This window comes from Triticum aestivum, chromosome 3B (assembly GCF_018294505.1).
Source record: "Triticum aestivum cultivar Chinese Spring chromosome 3B, IWGSC CS RefSeq v2.1, whole genome shotgun sequence".
In the NCBI taxonomy this organism is placed as follows: domain Eukaryota; kingdom Viridiplantae; phylum Streptophyta; class Magnoliopsida; order Poales; family Poaceae; genus Triticum; species Triticum aestivum.
The window spans coordinates 669,366,307-669,379,835 of record NC_057801.1 but is presented as its reverse complement, the minus strand read 5'-3'; the positions used below and the strand labels follow the sequence as shown (position 1 = coordinate 669,379,835).

At 53.1% G+C, this 13,529-nt stretch overlaps 2 protein-coding genes across 7 annotated transcripts; one reads left to right on the top strand and one right to left on the bottom strand.

Moving 5' to 3' along the window:
* The first annotated feature begins 1,769 nt into the window (after positions 1-1,769).
* LOC123071591 (5'-3' exonuclease) lies at positions 1,770-4,524 on the top strand. 6 transcript variants are annotated; one of them, XR_006434437.1, is made up of 6 exons: positions 1,770-2,180; positions 2,268-2,399; positions 2,509-2,743; positions 2,829-3,051; positions 3,442-3,679; positions 4,272-4,524. XR_006434437.1 is itself a non-coding variant. In XM_044495170.1 (6 exons), the coding sequence occupies exons 1-5, from the start codon at positions 1,821-1,823 to the stop codon at positions 3,536-3,538; spliced, it is 1,047 nt and encodes a 348-aa protein (XP_044351105.1). In that variant the 5' UTR covers positions 1,770-1,820; the 3' UTR covers positions 3,539-3,554; positions 4,272-4,524. The 6 variants fall into 6 exon arrangements, 4 of the variants coding, with proteins under 4 accessions (XP_044351105.1, XP_044351104.1, XP_044351102.1 ...); XR_006434438.1 differs by having other exon boundaries at positions 4,200-4,524; XM_044495170.1 differs by having other exon boundaries at positions 3,442-3,554.
* A 5,108-nt stretch (positions 4,525-9,632) lies between these two features.
* Positions 9,633-12,563, bottom strand: LOC123071590 (patellin-3). The gene is made up of 4 exons (XM_044495166.1): positions 11,210-12,563; positions 10,652-10,776; positions 10,403-10,544; positions 9,633-10,315 (listed from the first exon to the last, which is right to left on the bottom strand). The coding sequence occupies exons 1-4, from the start codon at positions 12,413-12,415 to the stop codon at positions 10,052-10,054; spliced, it is 1,737 nt and encodes a 578-aa protein (XP_044351101.1). The 5' UTR covers positions 12,416-12,563; the 3' UTR covers positions 9,633-10,051.
* Positions 12,564-13,529: the final 966 nt, after the last annotated feature.

The window sequence follows — 13,529 nt, the reverse complement described above, 5'->3', positions numbered from 1 at the left end:
TTCGCCGGCGACCTGAAGATGATCGAGGAGGAGGCGGTCGCGCTCGGTCGGGGCACCTGGGCCCACTTCCTCTACAAGGTGTGCTCCGGGGTCCGCCGCCTCGTCGCGTCCGACCACCCGCTGCCCACCACGCAGTGCCTCAGGGGCGCCTCGCTGCCCCCGTTCCGGCGTTCCGGCGGACGGGCGGTGGTGCCGAGCAGGCCGACGCGGCGGGACGAGCTGAAGGGCGCGCGGGACAAGAAGCAAGGGCGCGGGACGAGCTGCAGGGGCGGGGTGCGCGGGTCGAGCTGCAGGCGCGCGCGGCGGCCGTGTGAGTTGCCGCCGAGCTCGCGCAGCTCCGGGTCGCCTCCAAGCTCGCGTTGCCGCCGCTGCAGTCCACCTTTGGGTTGTCTCCAAGCTCGCGCCGACAGGGAGGGAGGGGAGCACGCTGGACGGCGGCGAGCGGCGTCTTGGTGAGGGCGACGAGCAGCAAGAGGCGTCGTGGCAAGGGCGGCGAGCAGCAGGAGGGCGTGCGGTGGCTACGAGTGGTGCGTGGGGGGGCCAACGAGTGGATAGATTTTCACCCCAAGACTAAATGTTACGCCGGCAGCCCCCTAAGCGGCGAAAAAAAATGCCTCGTGAGGGCTCAACGGCTGGAGATGCTCTAAAAAGAAGTCAATTCGGACGAGGGGATCAAGCAAAGTAACATGTTATCATTCGCCGGCGAACCAAGATATTCGTTGGATTTCCTAAAAAATAAACGGAGATATTCGTTGATGTGCAAGCTCACGCGTCGTCGCCGAACTTCCGGTCGTTCTCGCCGCGGATGACAATTGGCGAACGCTTTATAAATATAGTACATTGTTGTGACCCTTGCGAATCGTCGGGTTGAAGGGACGAATATATACAGCACGGCGGTGAATCGGCCCTCAGGTGCTGTAGTGGAGCTTCACTTTCTGAAACAACGGATTAATCTCTATCTATAGTATTATAAAAATAGAGTTGATGATGATGATGTATCTGTCATCCTGCAATATAGCCTGTCCGATCGAATCGGGTGGTGTCGGTGTTTCAGTGTCGTATCCTTCCTGAAGGCGCCGCCTTGGAGCCCACGTCTCGTCATATGCGGCTTCACTTCTTCACTTAGTGTTAGAGATGGTGTTGCTACGCTCAACGCCTATGTATCTTGCCTTGGGTGTGTTTGGGTGTGTTGTGCGGGCGTGCGTTTGTGTCGGATGCTGTTGATCATTGCTTTATATATAAAGCGGGGCGAAGGCCTTTTTCGGTATAGTCTGTCCAATATATATCTAACGGATAGAAAGGAAACTATGACAATTTACCCACACTCTTCCCCACATTTGCAGATAAGGTTTTCCTTCGTTTAATTTTTTTTCTTTCACAAGATAAACTACTCATACAAATGCATTTTGATTTTCCATGGAACGCACGGGCATTTTGGGCATCTTGCTAGTTACCCCTAAAAACGGATTAATTACACACCGTGCCAAGAGTTAACGCTATGCAATTCGGCTTGTCTCTGAAAGACTAGAGTGCTTCATCAGCAAGAGAATACTTTCAAAAAAATAGTCTAGAGAATTTTTTTTTCAGATAACTAGAAAAAAAATTACTCGCTCCAAATGTCCACTTTTTTTTAAAGAAATGTCCACTTTGTTAAGATGGGACGGCCTAAGCCCACCACATTTGAAACTGCAACGGGACCATTTTAGCCCATACATGTTAGATGGGCCTTCGCAACATCCGAACAGCGTTTTCTGTTTCCTTCGGCCCCTTATCCACATCCGCAACTCCCACATCCCCTTCCCACCAAACCGAGCACCACCATGCCACTGCCGCTGCCCGCCGTGGGCACGGGCACCGCGTCGGCGATAGCTCCGGTCACCGCCGCCGCGGCAGCAGCGCCCCTTAGATATCGTCCCATACGACTCCGCGCATCTCCCTCGACGGTTTCCTCTCCTTCAACCTCTGCGATCTCCAGCTCACCGCCCCCGCCGTCTGCGAGGCATTCCCGCAAACACTTGGCGGGCAGAGGCGACGCCCCGGCGAGGCCCTCAAAGGGCCGGGTGTTCTTCCTCGACGTCAACCCGATATGCTTCCGCGGCTCCCAGCGCAGCCTCAGTGCCTTCGCGCGCTGGCTCGCGCTCTTCTTCACGCACGTCAGCCTCCGCGACCCCGTTGTGGCCGTGAGTATACATCCTCCCAGACCCTACAAAGGAGTCATCTTCCCGTGCTCCTTCCAGTGACTTATTAATTCTCTCTCGTTGTGCTAGGTCTTCGACGGGGCAGGCGGGAACGAGTACCGGAGGCGGCTGCTGCCGTCCTACAAAGCGCACCGGACTCGCGGCGCAGGCACTGGTGCCGATTCCCGCGTGGTCGACGTGCTCCGCGAGTGCAATGTTCCGGTGGGTGGACCAGAGATGGCGGACACAGTTGTGTTAATTGCGCAATCAGCAATGCTCTCTTTGTCACAATTCTTTCTGATCCTAATGTTTTTGTGAACGGCAAACTCAGATTGTGCAAGTCGATGGATATGAAGCAGACGATGTAGTGGCTACCTTGACAGAGCAAGTATTACAGAAAGGTTATAGAGTTGTCATTGCCTCACCTGACAAGGACTTCAAGCAGTTGATATCTGAAGATGTTCAGTTAGTTATGCCCATTCCTGAGATTGGCCGATGGTCCTTCTATACGCTGAGGCATTATGTTGCACAATACAAGTGTGATCCAACTGTAGATTTGAGCCTCAGTGAGTATATGTCTTGTAGGATAATCTGCAACTGTTCAGTTCTTTTTTGTTCATCAATTGATGAATTAGAAGTTATGCTGTGTAGGATGCTTTATGGGTGATGAAGCAGATGGTGTTCCGGGAATCCAGCATCTGGCTCCTGGTTTTGGTCGCAAGACTGCGGTGAAACTACTGAACAAACATGGTTCATTGGAAAACCTACTTAATACAGCTGCAGTTAGAACTGTAGGCAAGGAGTATGCCCAGGATGTGTTGGTCAAACATGCAGATTACTTGCGAAAAAACTATGAAGTTCTCAGTTTGAGGAGGTATGAACTTTTTTATATAATGAACATACAAAACTTTCCCTTCGATCGTATCCATATATTGGCATCTATATACATAAACTTTGCATTGTGGAGTCAATGTAAATAGCTTATTGTACTATTAAGGTACAAAACCTGCCATGTACTCCGTCCCGAATTACTGGTCTTAGATTTGTCTAGATACGGACATGTTTTAGTGTTAGATATATCTGTATCTAGACAGATTTAAGACAAATACTTTGGGACGGAGGTAATACTTTTTTTTTCTACCAAGCAAGTGTTCAAATGTAGTAGCATACTGGACGTATGGTTACAGATATGTCTTTGCAGTAAGGCTGAACTGAATTCTTGGTGGCGTATGAAAAAATGACATATTTCTTTCTCCTGGAACAGGGATGTAAATGTTCAGCTTGATGACAGATGGTTATCCACAAGGGACACTTGTAATGACACCAGTGTGTTATCTGACTTCATCACTAAATTCAACTAAGGACAGAAGCTAAATAGTGGGTAAAAAGCAAATATGACCAATTTTGTTTCTTCCTCTTAAGCTCTATTTACCATCAGACCATCATCAGTGAAAAAAGGCTTTCAATAGTTAGATGAGGCAGTCTCTTGGCAAGGTTACTTGGTAAGAGAATTTTTGTCACAGATCATTGTTTTTAATAATACTGAAACCGAAGTCTTGTTAGACTGGTCATGTGTGGCTGAGGTGCTGGAATAAACTGAAAGTAGTACATTGTTCCTATCAGTTGAGTAGGAAGTTCTTGGTCTGGGTATTCTGGTAGCTGCCGGTTGCTCTCTGTTCCCTCCGTTCACAAATATAAGATGTTCTAACTTTTTTGTGAATTGGATCTATATAAACACATTTTCGTGTGTTTGTTCACTCATTTCAGTCCGTATATAGTCCATATTGAAATATCCGAAACATCCTATATTTGTGAACTGAGGGAGTATCATTTAACAGAAGGGCCTTCAATTTTTAGCAGAGTTTGTAGCATAGGTAATTAGGTATGCAAACTATTGCCGTTAGTTTCGGTAGTCATTCATGGTCTGAACATGTCAGAAACAGTGTCCTTGTGGAACGAACTGTTGTGTGGTTTCGGTTATACTAGCTAGCATTACTCATTGTGTGTTTATGGCAATTCTAGGTTCAGAACTGGAACTCGAACAGCAGCTGTGCCTAACCAACCCACGCTGTTTTTATCTCGTTGAACGAGCAGGTGATGCTGGGTACAAAACGCAGGGGTGTGGTCCAGGAGCAGTGTAGTACTACGTGCAGCGTCACAGTGATGGGAGTGACCCATCGTCTCATCTCACCCGAAGACAGACACCGGACATGCTATCTCAGCTTTTTTTTTTGTCATGCTAGTAGCATATCTTAAAGGAGCCAACACAGATTGCAGATCTGATCTGATGTAATGTAATCCTCGGATGCTATTACTCGCTGCTGCTAATTGAATACTGTGCTGGTCATGTGTGTTGGTCTGGGACTCTGGGTTCGTGGGACGCTGGCCAAATCTAGCGAGGCTTTGTTGTGGCATCGGATGACCACCACGCCAGGCTAGACTGTGTGTGATAAATCTGCTCTGCTTGTTTGCAGTAGTAGCTTTTTCTTTCGTTGATTGATTGATTCAGTTTGATAATGGTGAGTTTCGGAGAACTAGGCTGTAGCCTAGTGGCAAGAGAGCGGCGTCTCCAGCAATCAGGGTTCGAGCCACGTCGGGGACGAATTTCTGGTTTCTCACAAGGGATGCTTCTCCTATATCAATAAACCATGGGTGCTAGTGCCCATGAGTTTCATCGATAATGGTGAGTTTCACGACGGGCCCCCGGGAACGGGAAGCTATGGAATGATTCGGAAAGAGCATCTTGCTGCCTCGGAAAGCATGGCCTGGGCCTGTGGATCTCCGGGACTTGATCGCTCCTGACTTGTGCAAAGGCTCCAAAAAACGGCAGCGCGGACAGTGGAGCATCGGAATGGAATCCAAGGCCCGGCCTAGGAACGGACTCAAATGCTACTCCGTTCTAAAGAATCTAGCTGAGACTGAACGGTCACTGGTTCAGCTGCTTGACCTTCTGAGGCAGTAGAGTACGACAGGATCTGTTTCAGAATGCTGTCTGTTTTCCCCTCCATGTGTGTTTTCCATCGTGCTCTGCTCCGGCATAAAATGGCGGCTACCAACACTGTACTGTTACCGGCCAGGGGATTTGTTAGGGTTTGCAGCTGGTTTCAGCAAGCGGGATTACTGGAGTGAGCGAGCAGCGCTTTTCCCGGTTCCCCAGATACTGGAGGAGTGGTGCACTTTGGATTTCATTCATTCATTCACACTCCGATCTTCACTGCATACGAGTAGCTTTTCACCCTTTCATTCATCTTATCTGCGAGTGTCCCGGCTCTTCGGATCCTGACGGCACGGCAGATATGGCAAACCCAAAACGTGCTCGGGCCAGTACTTAATAATTGGAAAGCTCGTACGCTCACCTTCATCTCAGCATGTGTGCATGTGGTGTGTTCTATTCTCTCTGCCCTACTACCTTGTTTTTTCACGTCGATACAAAGATCCAAAGATTGGACGGAGCGCTAAGCCCTAGTCACCCCGAGCTACCCCCCCTCCCGCTTGATCAGTTCATTCTCACAGCAGTACTACGGGCGGGCCGCTGTTGGGCTGGTCCCAATCCAAGGAATCCGATGGCGATGGGGTTCGCCGCACTGCACTGAACTGAGCCGTGTCCGCCATGTTGTGCTCCACTGTCCCCCCTGCACCGCCGCGCGCCGCGCGCGATCTGCGGTGCCACGTCGGGGCATCGGCGCGCCGTGCCAGAGCGCGGAGGGGTGCCGATCGCGCAACGGGAAGCCGTGCAGTGGACAGGACTTCGTTTCTCGTCACGCGCTCCCCTGCTGCAGTGCAGTTCACGCTTGTGGAGCTACAGGCCACGGTCCCTCCCAACTCCCACGCATCTACATCTACTCTCCGGTGGATACGGTGGAGGTGCGCCCACGCACGCGCGCACGGTGGTGTACGAGCGGCGTGCTCCATGGGCGATGGCCCCGGCCGGTTCCGGCTTGGTCCCGGGCACCCACCGGGAGGAGCCCAGTCCGGACCGGTCCGTTCCAACTACATGCACGAAATGCACGAATGATGCGCTCATGCACTTGATCGGCCTCGTTCGCTCGCTCGTCCCAATTTAATAGCCCACGACGGCCGGCGCCCGGCGGCGGGGACCCCGAACGCGATGCACGGGGACAAATTAGTAGCGGTAGGGGCTAGCAAGGGAGCGATCAGTGTACCGCGTTCGTCCTCCCAACGTGATCGATCGTCGCGGATCGCTTCCCTCGATCTCCCGCCCACTCGAAACATGGAGATCGAAGCACAAATGCATCCACGGCCATGCCCCCCACACGCTCTGGAAACACAGGGCCACCCAGACCCGGTGACCGGCGCAGCGGACAGAAAGTTACGGATCCTGGCTAGCCATGCACCGCTGCCCCTGGAGTCCGTCGTGCTCGTGCTCAGTCAGCCATGCCGGCGGCTGCAGGGACCACCCACCTGACGTCATTCCGTTTTTATATTTCTAATTTTGCCTCTCGAATTGGCCTACGGTATGGAACTGCTCTCGGCTGGTTCACGGCGGTCTCGCCCCGACAATGAAGCAAGCACGCGTGCCCCTGTCCTCATCGCCATGGGCAAGGCGGCAAGATGAAGGCCGGTAAATAGTTCCGGAGTTAAGAAGAGGGCCTGCAACTGCAACCCAACCAGGCAGCACCGGACAACACAACACCGAGAGCACGAGGTCGAAATAAATTTGCCTCCCGCCCGCCACGAGTAGTGGCATTTAACCCACCATCCGATCTCCGGCCATGGCAACAATCCGGCATCCGCATATGGAGGCGGAGGGCGACACGTCCCGGTGGCCCTGAATAAATGGGGCACGCGATCGTCAAACATGACATTGGTGCATGTCCGTCCGTCCATGACACCACCTAGAGCTATTACTAGTACTAGAAGAACGCCCGTGCGTTGCAACGGGGCCACATTAACTTTAAGAGTTCAATATTAATATTCTCATACATATCAATCCTTCTTCTCCTTCCGTCTGCCACCGAGACAGGGACCTAGACTTTGTGCTGCTCTTATTGATTTCAAACCCAGACGAGATGGGGTGGTGGGAGGGGGGACGAAAAAACCCAGACGAAACAAAGGAGAAGGAGAGCCTCATCAGTAGCATCATGGTGAATTTCAAACCTAGCGTTGTGCTCCGCCCAACGAACATGGACGCCGCCGCCGGCGGCCCGGTGGAGCTCGAACCCGAGAGACTCTGCTGCTTGCTGGGAGGGGTCGGGGAGGGTCGGAGCACATGAGCATTGACGTGAAGGCAGAGTAGGCCGGGGAGATTACTGTGCACGCCGCACAGCGACTTGGACCTCGGAGGGCCTTAGCTCTGTCAGGAGGAGGTCCCGAGTTCCTGCCGAGGACAGCCTGACGGGGGAGACGCACGTCCGCTCGCGCTGCCCGCAACGCGACCACGCCCTGCCCTAGGGTTCTGCGACGGCGGCAGCGTCGTCCACAGCCACACCCTCTCTGAGTCCTGCCCTGAACTGGGGTTCCGAGATGGCGGCGGTGGCGGAGGTCTCTGAGGTTGGAGAGGGGCAAGATGTAGGACGGCGGAGGCTGGAGCCTGGAGCGATGGCGGCGTTTCGGGATTGCAGGCAGGGGGACGTGCGAGGTGAGTGTTTTTTTCACCGGTTTATGTTGTGTTGCCTGCACGGATATATAGGAGAACAAATAGGTGGATTATAATTCCTTCCATTGTATAAGTGCTGGGAAAGGAAGCGAGGGACAAAAATCAATCGAGGGGCCTTTAAGAGTAGAGATTAGTTAATTGGATTTTTCTTTAAAGTCTGTTATTTGTTTTCTTAAAATTTATTATATGTTTCCTAAATCAAATTGCATTGATGGAATGGATCGATTGATTTGGATAGTCTATTATTTGTTTCCTTCACATCCATTATATGTTTCCTAAAGCAAATTGCATTGATGAGATGGATCGTTTGATTTGGATGGATCGATTGATTTGTTTCCTTAAAATTGGATTTTTTTTAAAGTCTGTTATTTGTTTCCTTAAAATTTATTATATGTTTCCTAAATCAAATTGCATTGATGGGATGGATCGATTGATTTAGATAGTCTATTATTTGTTTCCTTCACATCCATTATATGTTTCCTAAAGCAAATTGCATTGATGAGATGGATCGTTTGATTTGGATGGATCGATTGATTTGTTTCCTTAAAATTGGATTTTTCTTTAAAGTCTGTTATTTGTTTCCTTAAAATTTATTATATGTTTCCTAAATCAAATTGCATTGATGGGAGGGTGACGCATGGAAAGTTATGATCCGTTAAGATTTTTTTCGTTGTGTGAGAGGGTGACGCGAAACTAAACCGGTGGGGTAGGGGAGGGACGAAAAAAACCAGCGAAATGAAACGGGTGGGAGGTGGGAGGAAGTACCAAAGAAGTACCAAAAAAAACCGGGTGAGGTGGGACGAAAAAAAACCTGGAAGCGAGACTACCAACTGCTTCATTAGGAGTAGAGATAGAGAGGATCATCGCCATTAAAAGCCGCAACCAAAACGGGCCCTCTGTCTTGCTCGCCTTTGTTTGCCAAAGCCCTTTGCTGGGCATGCAAAGAGCAGTAATCAGTGCCCAAAATGCACAAAGCTCAACCGCCCCGTCATTCGATGAAAGTTGCTACAGTCACAGGAAAGAAATTCGACTATACAAAGCGGCGAGCCGAGCACATGCATGGACGGACGGATATGACCAGAGGAGGAGGAGGAGGAGGAGGAGCTGCACTTTTGGTCCTTGCGTAGCGTAGCGTATTTTACTGGGCGCTGCCGTTGCGGTCAAAGGGAAAGCGCGACTGCACAGTGCGCGCCGCACCCTTGTTTATTCCGCGACACAGCTGGGGGTTCGGTTCGGCGTCGCTTTTTCCCCTTCGGTTCCCGCGGATTGTTTCGGGGGACACGACACGGTGACAGCCTTGGTCCTTGGAACGGGGACGGCCGGGCCAGCGGCCCCTCCGCCCCCGCTGGATACATGGATCATGGATGGATGTTCTTCCCACCCCGCCCACGATTAGTTTATGCCCCCATCATTTTGTGACAGTACAGTAGCAGGGGAGGGGAGCACCAAACACTTTCTTCTCCTTCTTAATCCGGCCTGCAGCCTTGTCCGACCCTCTTGCCGCCGCTTGTTTTCTCCTCAGCCCAGGCTGGCCAGGTATGTATGCCTGCCTCTGCCTTGCCTGCCAAGAACGTGTTACAAATGGCGCCCTTTTCATCCCCAGAAATGCTGAGCAGTGGAAGAAAGGATAATTTTGGGTGCAAGCAAACATGGCTCATGATCGCCACGTCGCCAGATTGTGTGGAGCTGTTGAGGGACACCAATAACTTCGCTGCCGACCCTCAACAGATCCTGCCTTGCTGGAAATGAGCAAGCGGATCCGGGCGTACAAGGAGGGGGCGCAACAGCTTCCTCTAACGAACAACAAGAGGCAGCGGAAATGAGGGGCGAAACGAACGTAACGAGAGTAACATGGGATTGATGAATGAATGATGACAAGGTACTAGTACTTCTAAATATAACATGCCCATGAGGAGGATCCAGCGATTGCAACAATGTACAGACAAATTTACAGAGCAGCAGCATCAGATTGTAGTGTTCCTCATCCTCCTTTGCTCCCCACAATTTTCTCCTCAACAACCATCACGATGTGCCACTATGTCATCCATGCCATACCAACCTCCCTCTCCCAACTACTGTACCGTCGCAAAATCAAGCTCACTTTGGGTTTTTAATTTTAATTAAACAAATGCGGGAATGCGAACCAAAAACCACAAAACCAATGGAATTAAAGAACAAAAACCAAAAAGGCGGTTTTATCTTCTTCTTCTTCTATCATCATCAGGGACTCCAATGGTGGTCATGGACTGTGTAGGCCTCAGACGGACTCGACGGTGCTGCTCTTCACCTTGGATCTGTAGAGGAGCTTCTTCTTCTTCGACGCCGCGTTGCTGATCGTCAGCACGATCTTGCCGGCCTCGCCGGCCTTGAAGCTGCCCTTCATGATGGGCTCCTCGTTCGCCGGGACCTTCCTCGTCTTCTGCACGATGACGGTGTACGCCCCCTCGGCGTCCGGGGTGAACTCCGCGCCGTGGCTGACCTCCCAGCCGAGCACCCGGAGCTCCCATACAATCGTTGAGTTCTACAATGGCAGATGAACAATTATATAAGTTTGAACGATCCATGCATTAGAGGAATTCATAAGCAAGCACTAATTCATGATGCCAACCTCGGTGACAGGGATCTCAATGGTTTCTTTGGATGAAGCTTTGATGGTGAGCTCGGTGACAGAGTCGGAGGTGGTGAAATCAGGGTCATCTTCCTTGAAGAGGCCTCCAAATTGGACGGGAACTTGCTCCGGCGCAATGTATCTGAATTTGGTTGCACAAGATGAACACTAGTTGAGAACTTTGATCCCTCGAAGATCCAAGTATCCAACAACAAAAACAGAATTTGTTAAACATGTCGTGCACAGTACCTGAAGAGGGTCTCGGGTGACTTGGCCTGGCTGGCGAACACGAACTTGCTCTTGGTGCGCTGGGTGAGGAAAGGGCTCATCATTTTGTTGGCAGCGAGATACCACCATGGCACGTTGATGAACACCTGCATACACACCATGATCCAACCAAACTTATGATCCCATTCCACTTAAACTACTGTAATTAACTACAAGTTGGCATGGTAAACAAATGTTACAACTCAGAATTGGGAAAAGTATGAACAAAAGGAAAAGATGTACAATTTGAGCTATGATGATTACCAAAGCCCACGCCAAAAGACATGAGTCAACTCAAACCAGGACTCAAATTTGAAAGCATAAAGGTCTACCCTTTAGCGCAGTGCCCAAAGAACATGCTTTGGGCTCAATCATTCGCTCCCAGCGTTAAACTGTGAACGGATAGAAACTGAATCTTGGGCACAAACAGCTAGCTACAGCTAAATTTCGATGTGCACTGTCACAATGTTGGATCACAGTTACTGCTGCAGCTGTGAGACTGGAAATAAGCAATTCAATGGCTGAGAGAAGAAGCGTTACCTTCTTGGCGATGAACTCGGGGTAGTTGTCCTGGAGCAGGGCGACGGCCTGGCGGGTGACGGCGCGGTGCTTGCCGAGCATGGGCGGCGAGTTCTTGAGGTCGGTCACCTGCACCATGGAGCAGATGCCGCTGGGCGCGAAGTCCAGCTGCGACAGGATGCCGCGCTCCAGCAGCTGGATGCGCCACTTGAGGAACCGCTCCCGCTTCTCCTCGTCGCCGAACGCCTTCTCGTACACCTCCTTGTCCTGGAACTCGCCGTACACGTTGTAGCAGACGGGGTGGCCCTCCCGGTCGGCGCCGCGGTAGAACACCACCTTCTCCAGCTCCGGGAAGGCCAGGTCAGCCTCCAGGAGCGACTCGATGCCGAAGCGCTTCCGCCAGAGCACGGCGGACCTGAGCATCCCCATCGCCTCCTTCACCTTGAACTCGCGCGCGCGCAGGAACTTGAGCAGCACCGCGTCCGTGCGCTCGTCGTCGCCCACCAGCGGCACGCCCCAGATGAACACTGGCTCGGGCGCGGCTGCCTCCGCCTCCGGTGCCTGCTCTGAGGTGGCGGCGGCGGTTTCCTCAGCCGCTTCCGCCGTCTTGCTGCCCTCCTCGGCGGCCACGACGGCTTCCTCCTCTTTCTTTGGCTCGGCCGGCTTGGCCTCCTCGGCCTTGGGTTCCTCCTTGGCCGGCTCCTCGGCTGCTGCCTCGGCAGCGACCTCAGCCTTGGCCTCCTCGGCTGCTGGCTCCGCCGCGGCCTCGGCCTTGGGCTCCTCCTTGGCCGGCTCTTCAGCCTTGTATTCCTCCTTGGCTGGTTCTTCCGCCTTGGCCGGCTCCTCGGTCTTGGCCTCTTCCTTGGCCGGCGCCTCCGTCTTGGTCTCCTCAGCGGCGGCCTCAGTCTTGGCCTTGGGCGGCGGGGGAGGAGGAGGCAGATTGAACTCACCGGCGGCGAGCGCGGCGACGATCAGCTCCTTGAACTCGTCGAGCGCCTTCTTCTCCGGGTCAGGCAGGTCGGCGACGAGGTTGCTCTCCTCCTTGAAAGAGCCGGTGGCCTCGACGGCGCCCCCATCGTCGGCGACGGCGGCCGTCTCCTCGGCCTCCGCCTCCGCCGCGGGCTCCTCGGCCTTCTTCTCCACCTCCGCCGGCGCCTTCTCGGCGACGACCACCTCCGTGGCCGCGGCGGCGGCGGCGGCGGCCTGTGGCTGCGGCTCCTCTGCCATCTCCGCGAGCTGTTTCAAGCTTTTGCGGTGAAGAAAGACAGAGCAGGAGAGAGAGAGAGGGAGAGGGGGGAGGGAGCACCGGAGGTAGAGAGAGAAAGCTTGGGGTGTTGTGCTGGGACTAGGGTTTGGGGGAGGAGAGATATAGGGAGGGGGCGGGGGCGGAGGCGGAGCAAGGCTGTCAGAGTGCGCTCTTGCGCTGGCCGGACGGAAGAGGAGAACCGAACCAGAGCAAGGAAGGTGGCGCGCCCCCCGTGGGCCCCCGCGTCATGCAACGGATTTGTTCCAATTAATGACGCGTTAATTGCGCTGATTTCTTTCTTGCTGGATGATTTGTTTTCTTGTGCCGGGTAGAAATGAAATGGACGGTGGCGGAGGTATCAGTGGTCACTGCGTATTACTGCCTCCGTTTCAAAATACATTGATTCCACAACAATACTACATGTCTAATTTGGGGCTTTAAATCATCGCAACTGCTAAAAAGCGCTTGGATGCTCGTTTGCTCGCGCGAGCACACACTCTACCAGCAGTCCGACTCCTAGTCGCACGCGCAATCGGGCGCACGTGTCTTTTTTGTCCGAGACGCTTCGTCGGTTCGCGCGACCCGTCTTTACGACAACCATCGACCTGAAGGGCCCACCACTACACCCACCTTTTGGTGCCGTTGGCGTGGTTTTCGAAACTGCTTAGCGAGGGGCGCCGCTGACTTCTCCCAAATCAACCCCCCCCCCCCGCCGCATTACGCCACCGCAGAAATTGGAGCTCCCGTCGGCAGCCGCAGAGGCCGTGGGTGGTGGTGAAGCGCGCGGGCGGCGGGGACGCATGAGGCTGCGGTGGTGGCCGCGGGACTGCAGAAGAGAAGGCGAAGGTCGCCGCGGTGCTTTGCCTCCCAAGCCGCTGAGGGTGCGGGGGTGAAGGTCGCCGGGACGGTGCGTTTCCTGCGGGGGGGGGGGGGGGACGCCATGGAATTTTCGAGGCAAGAATCGCGTGTTCCCCTCCTGTTTTTCATGGAACGGATTTTCCCCACTCGGTGATAGGAGGTGGGGTGGGGCTAGTTCGTTTGCTGCGTTTTTGGAGGTTCATGGGGTGAAGGTAGGAGGAGATGTGATCATGCGAG

What these genes read in the sequence shown, in the direction of transcription:
- LOC123071591 (XM_044495170.1), top strand. Translation starts at nt 1,821, where the DNA reads ATGCCACTGCCGCTGCCCGCCGTGGGCACGGGCACCGCGTCGGCGATA. An exon ending in TCCGCGACCCCGTTGTGGCC is followed by an intron (nt 2,181 to 2,267) that starts GTGAGTATACAT and finishes TCGTTGTGCTAG; the next exon opens with GTCTTCGACGGGGCAGGCGG. An exon ending in TCCGCGAGTGCAATGTTCCG is followed by an intron (nt 2,400 to 2,508) that starts GTGGGTGGACCA and finishes CGGCAAACTCAG; the next exon opens with ATTGTGCAAGTCGATGGATA.
- LOC123071590 (XM_044495166.1), bottom strand. Translation starts at nt 12,415, where the DNA reads ATGGCAGAGGAGCCGCAGCCACAGGCCGCCGCCGCCGCCGCCGCGGCC. An exon ending in TCACCCGAGACCCTCTTCAG is followed by an intron (nt 10,545 to 10,651) that starts GTACTGTGCACG and finishes AACCAAATTCAG; the next exon opens with ATACATTGCGCCGGAGCAAG. An exon ending in TTGAGATCCCTGTCACCGAG is followed by an intron (nt 10,316 to 10,402) that starts GTTGGCATCATG and finishes CTGCCATTGTAG; the next exon opens with AACTCAACGATTGTATGGGA.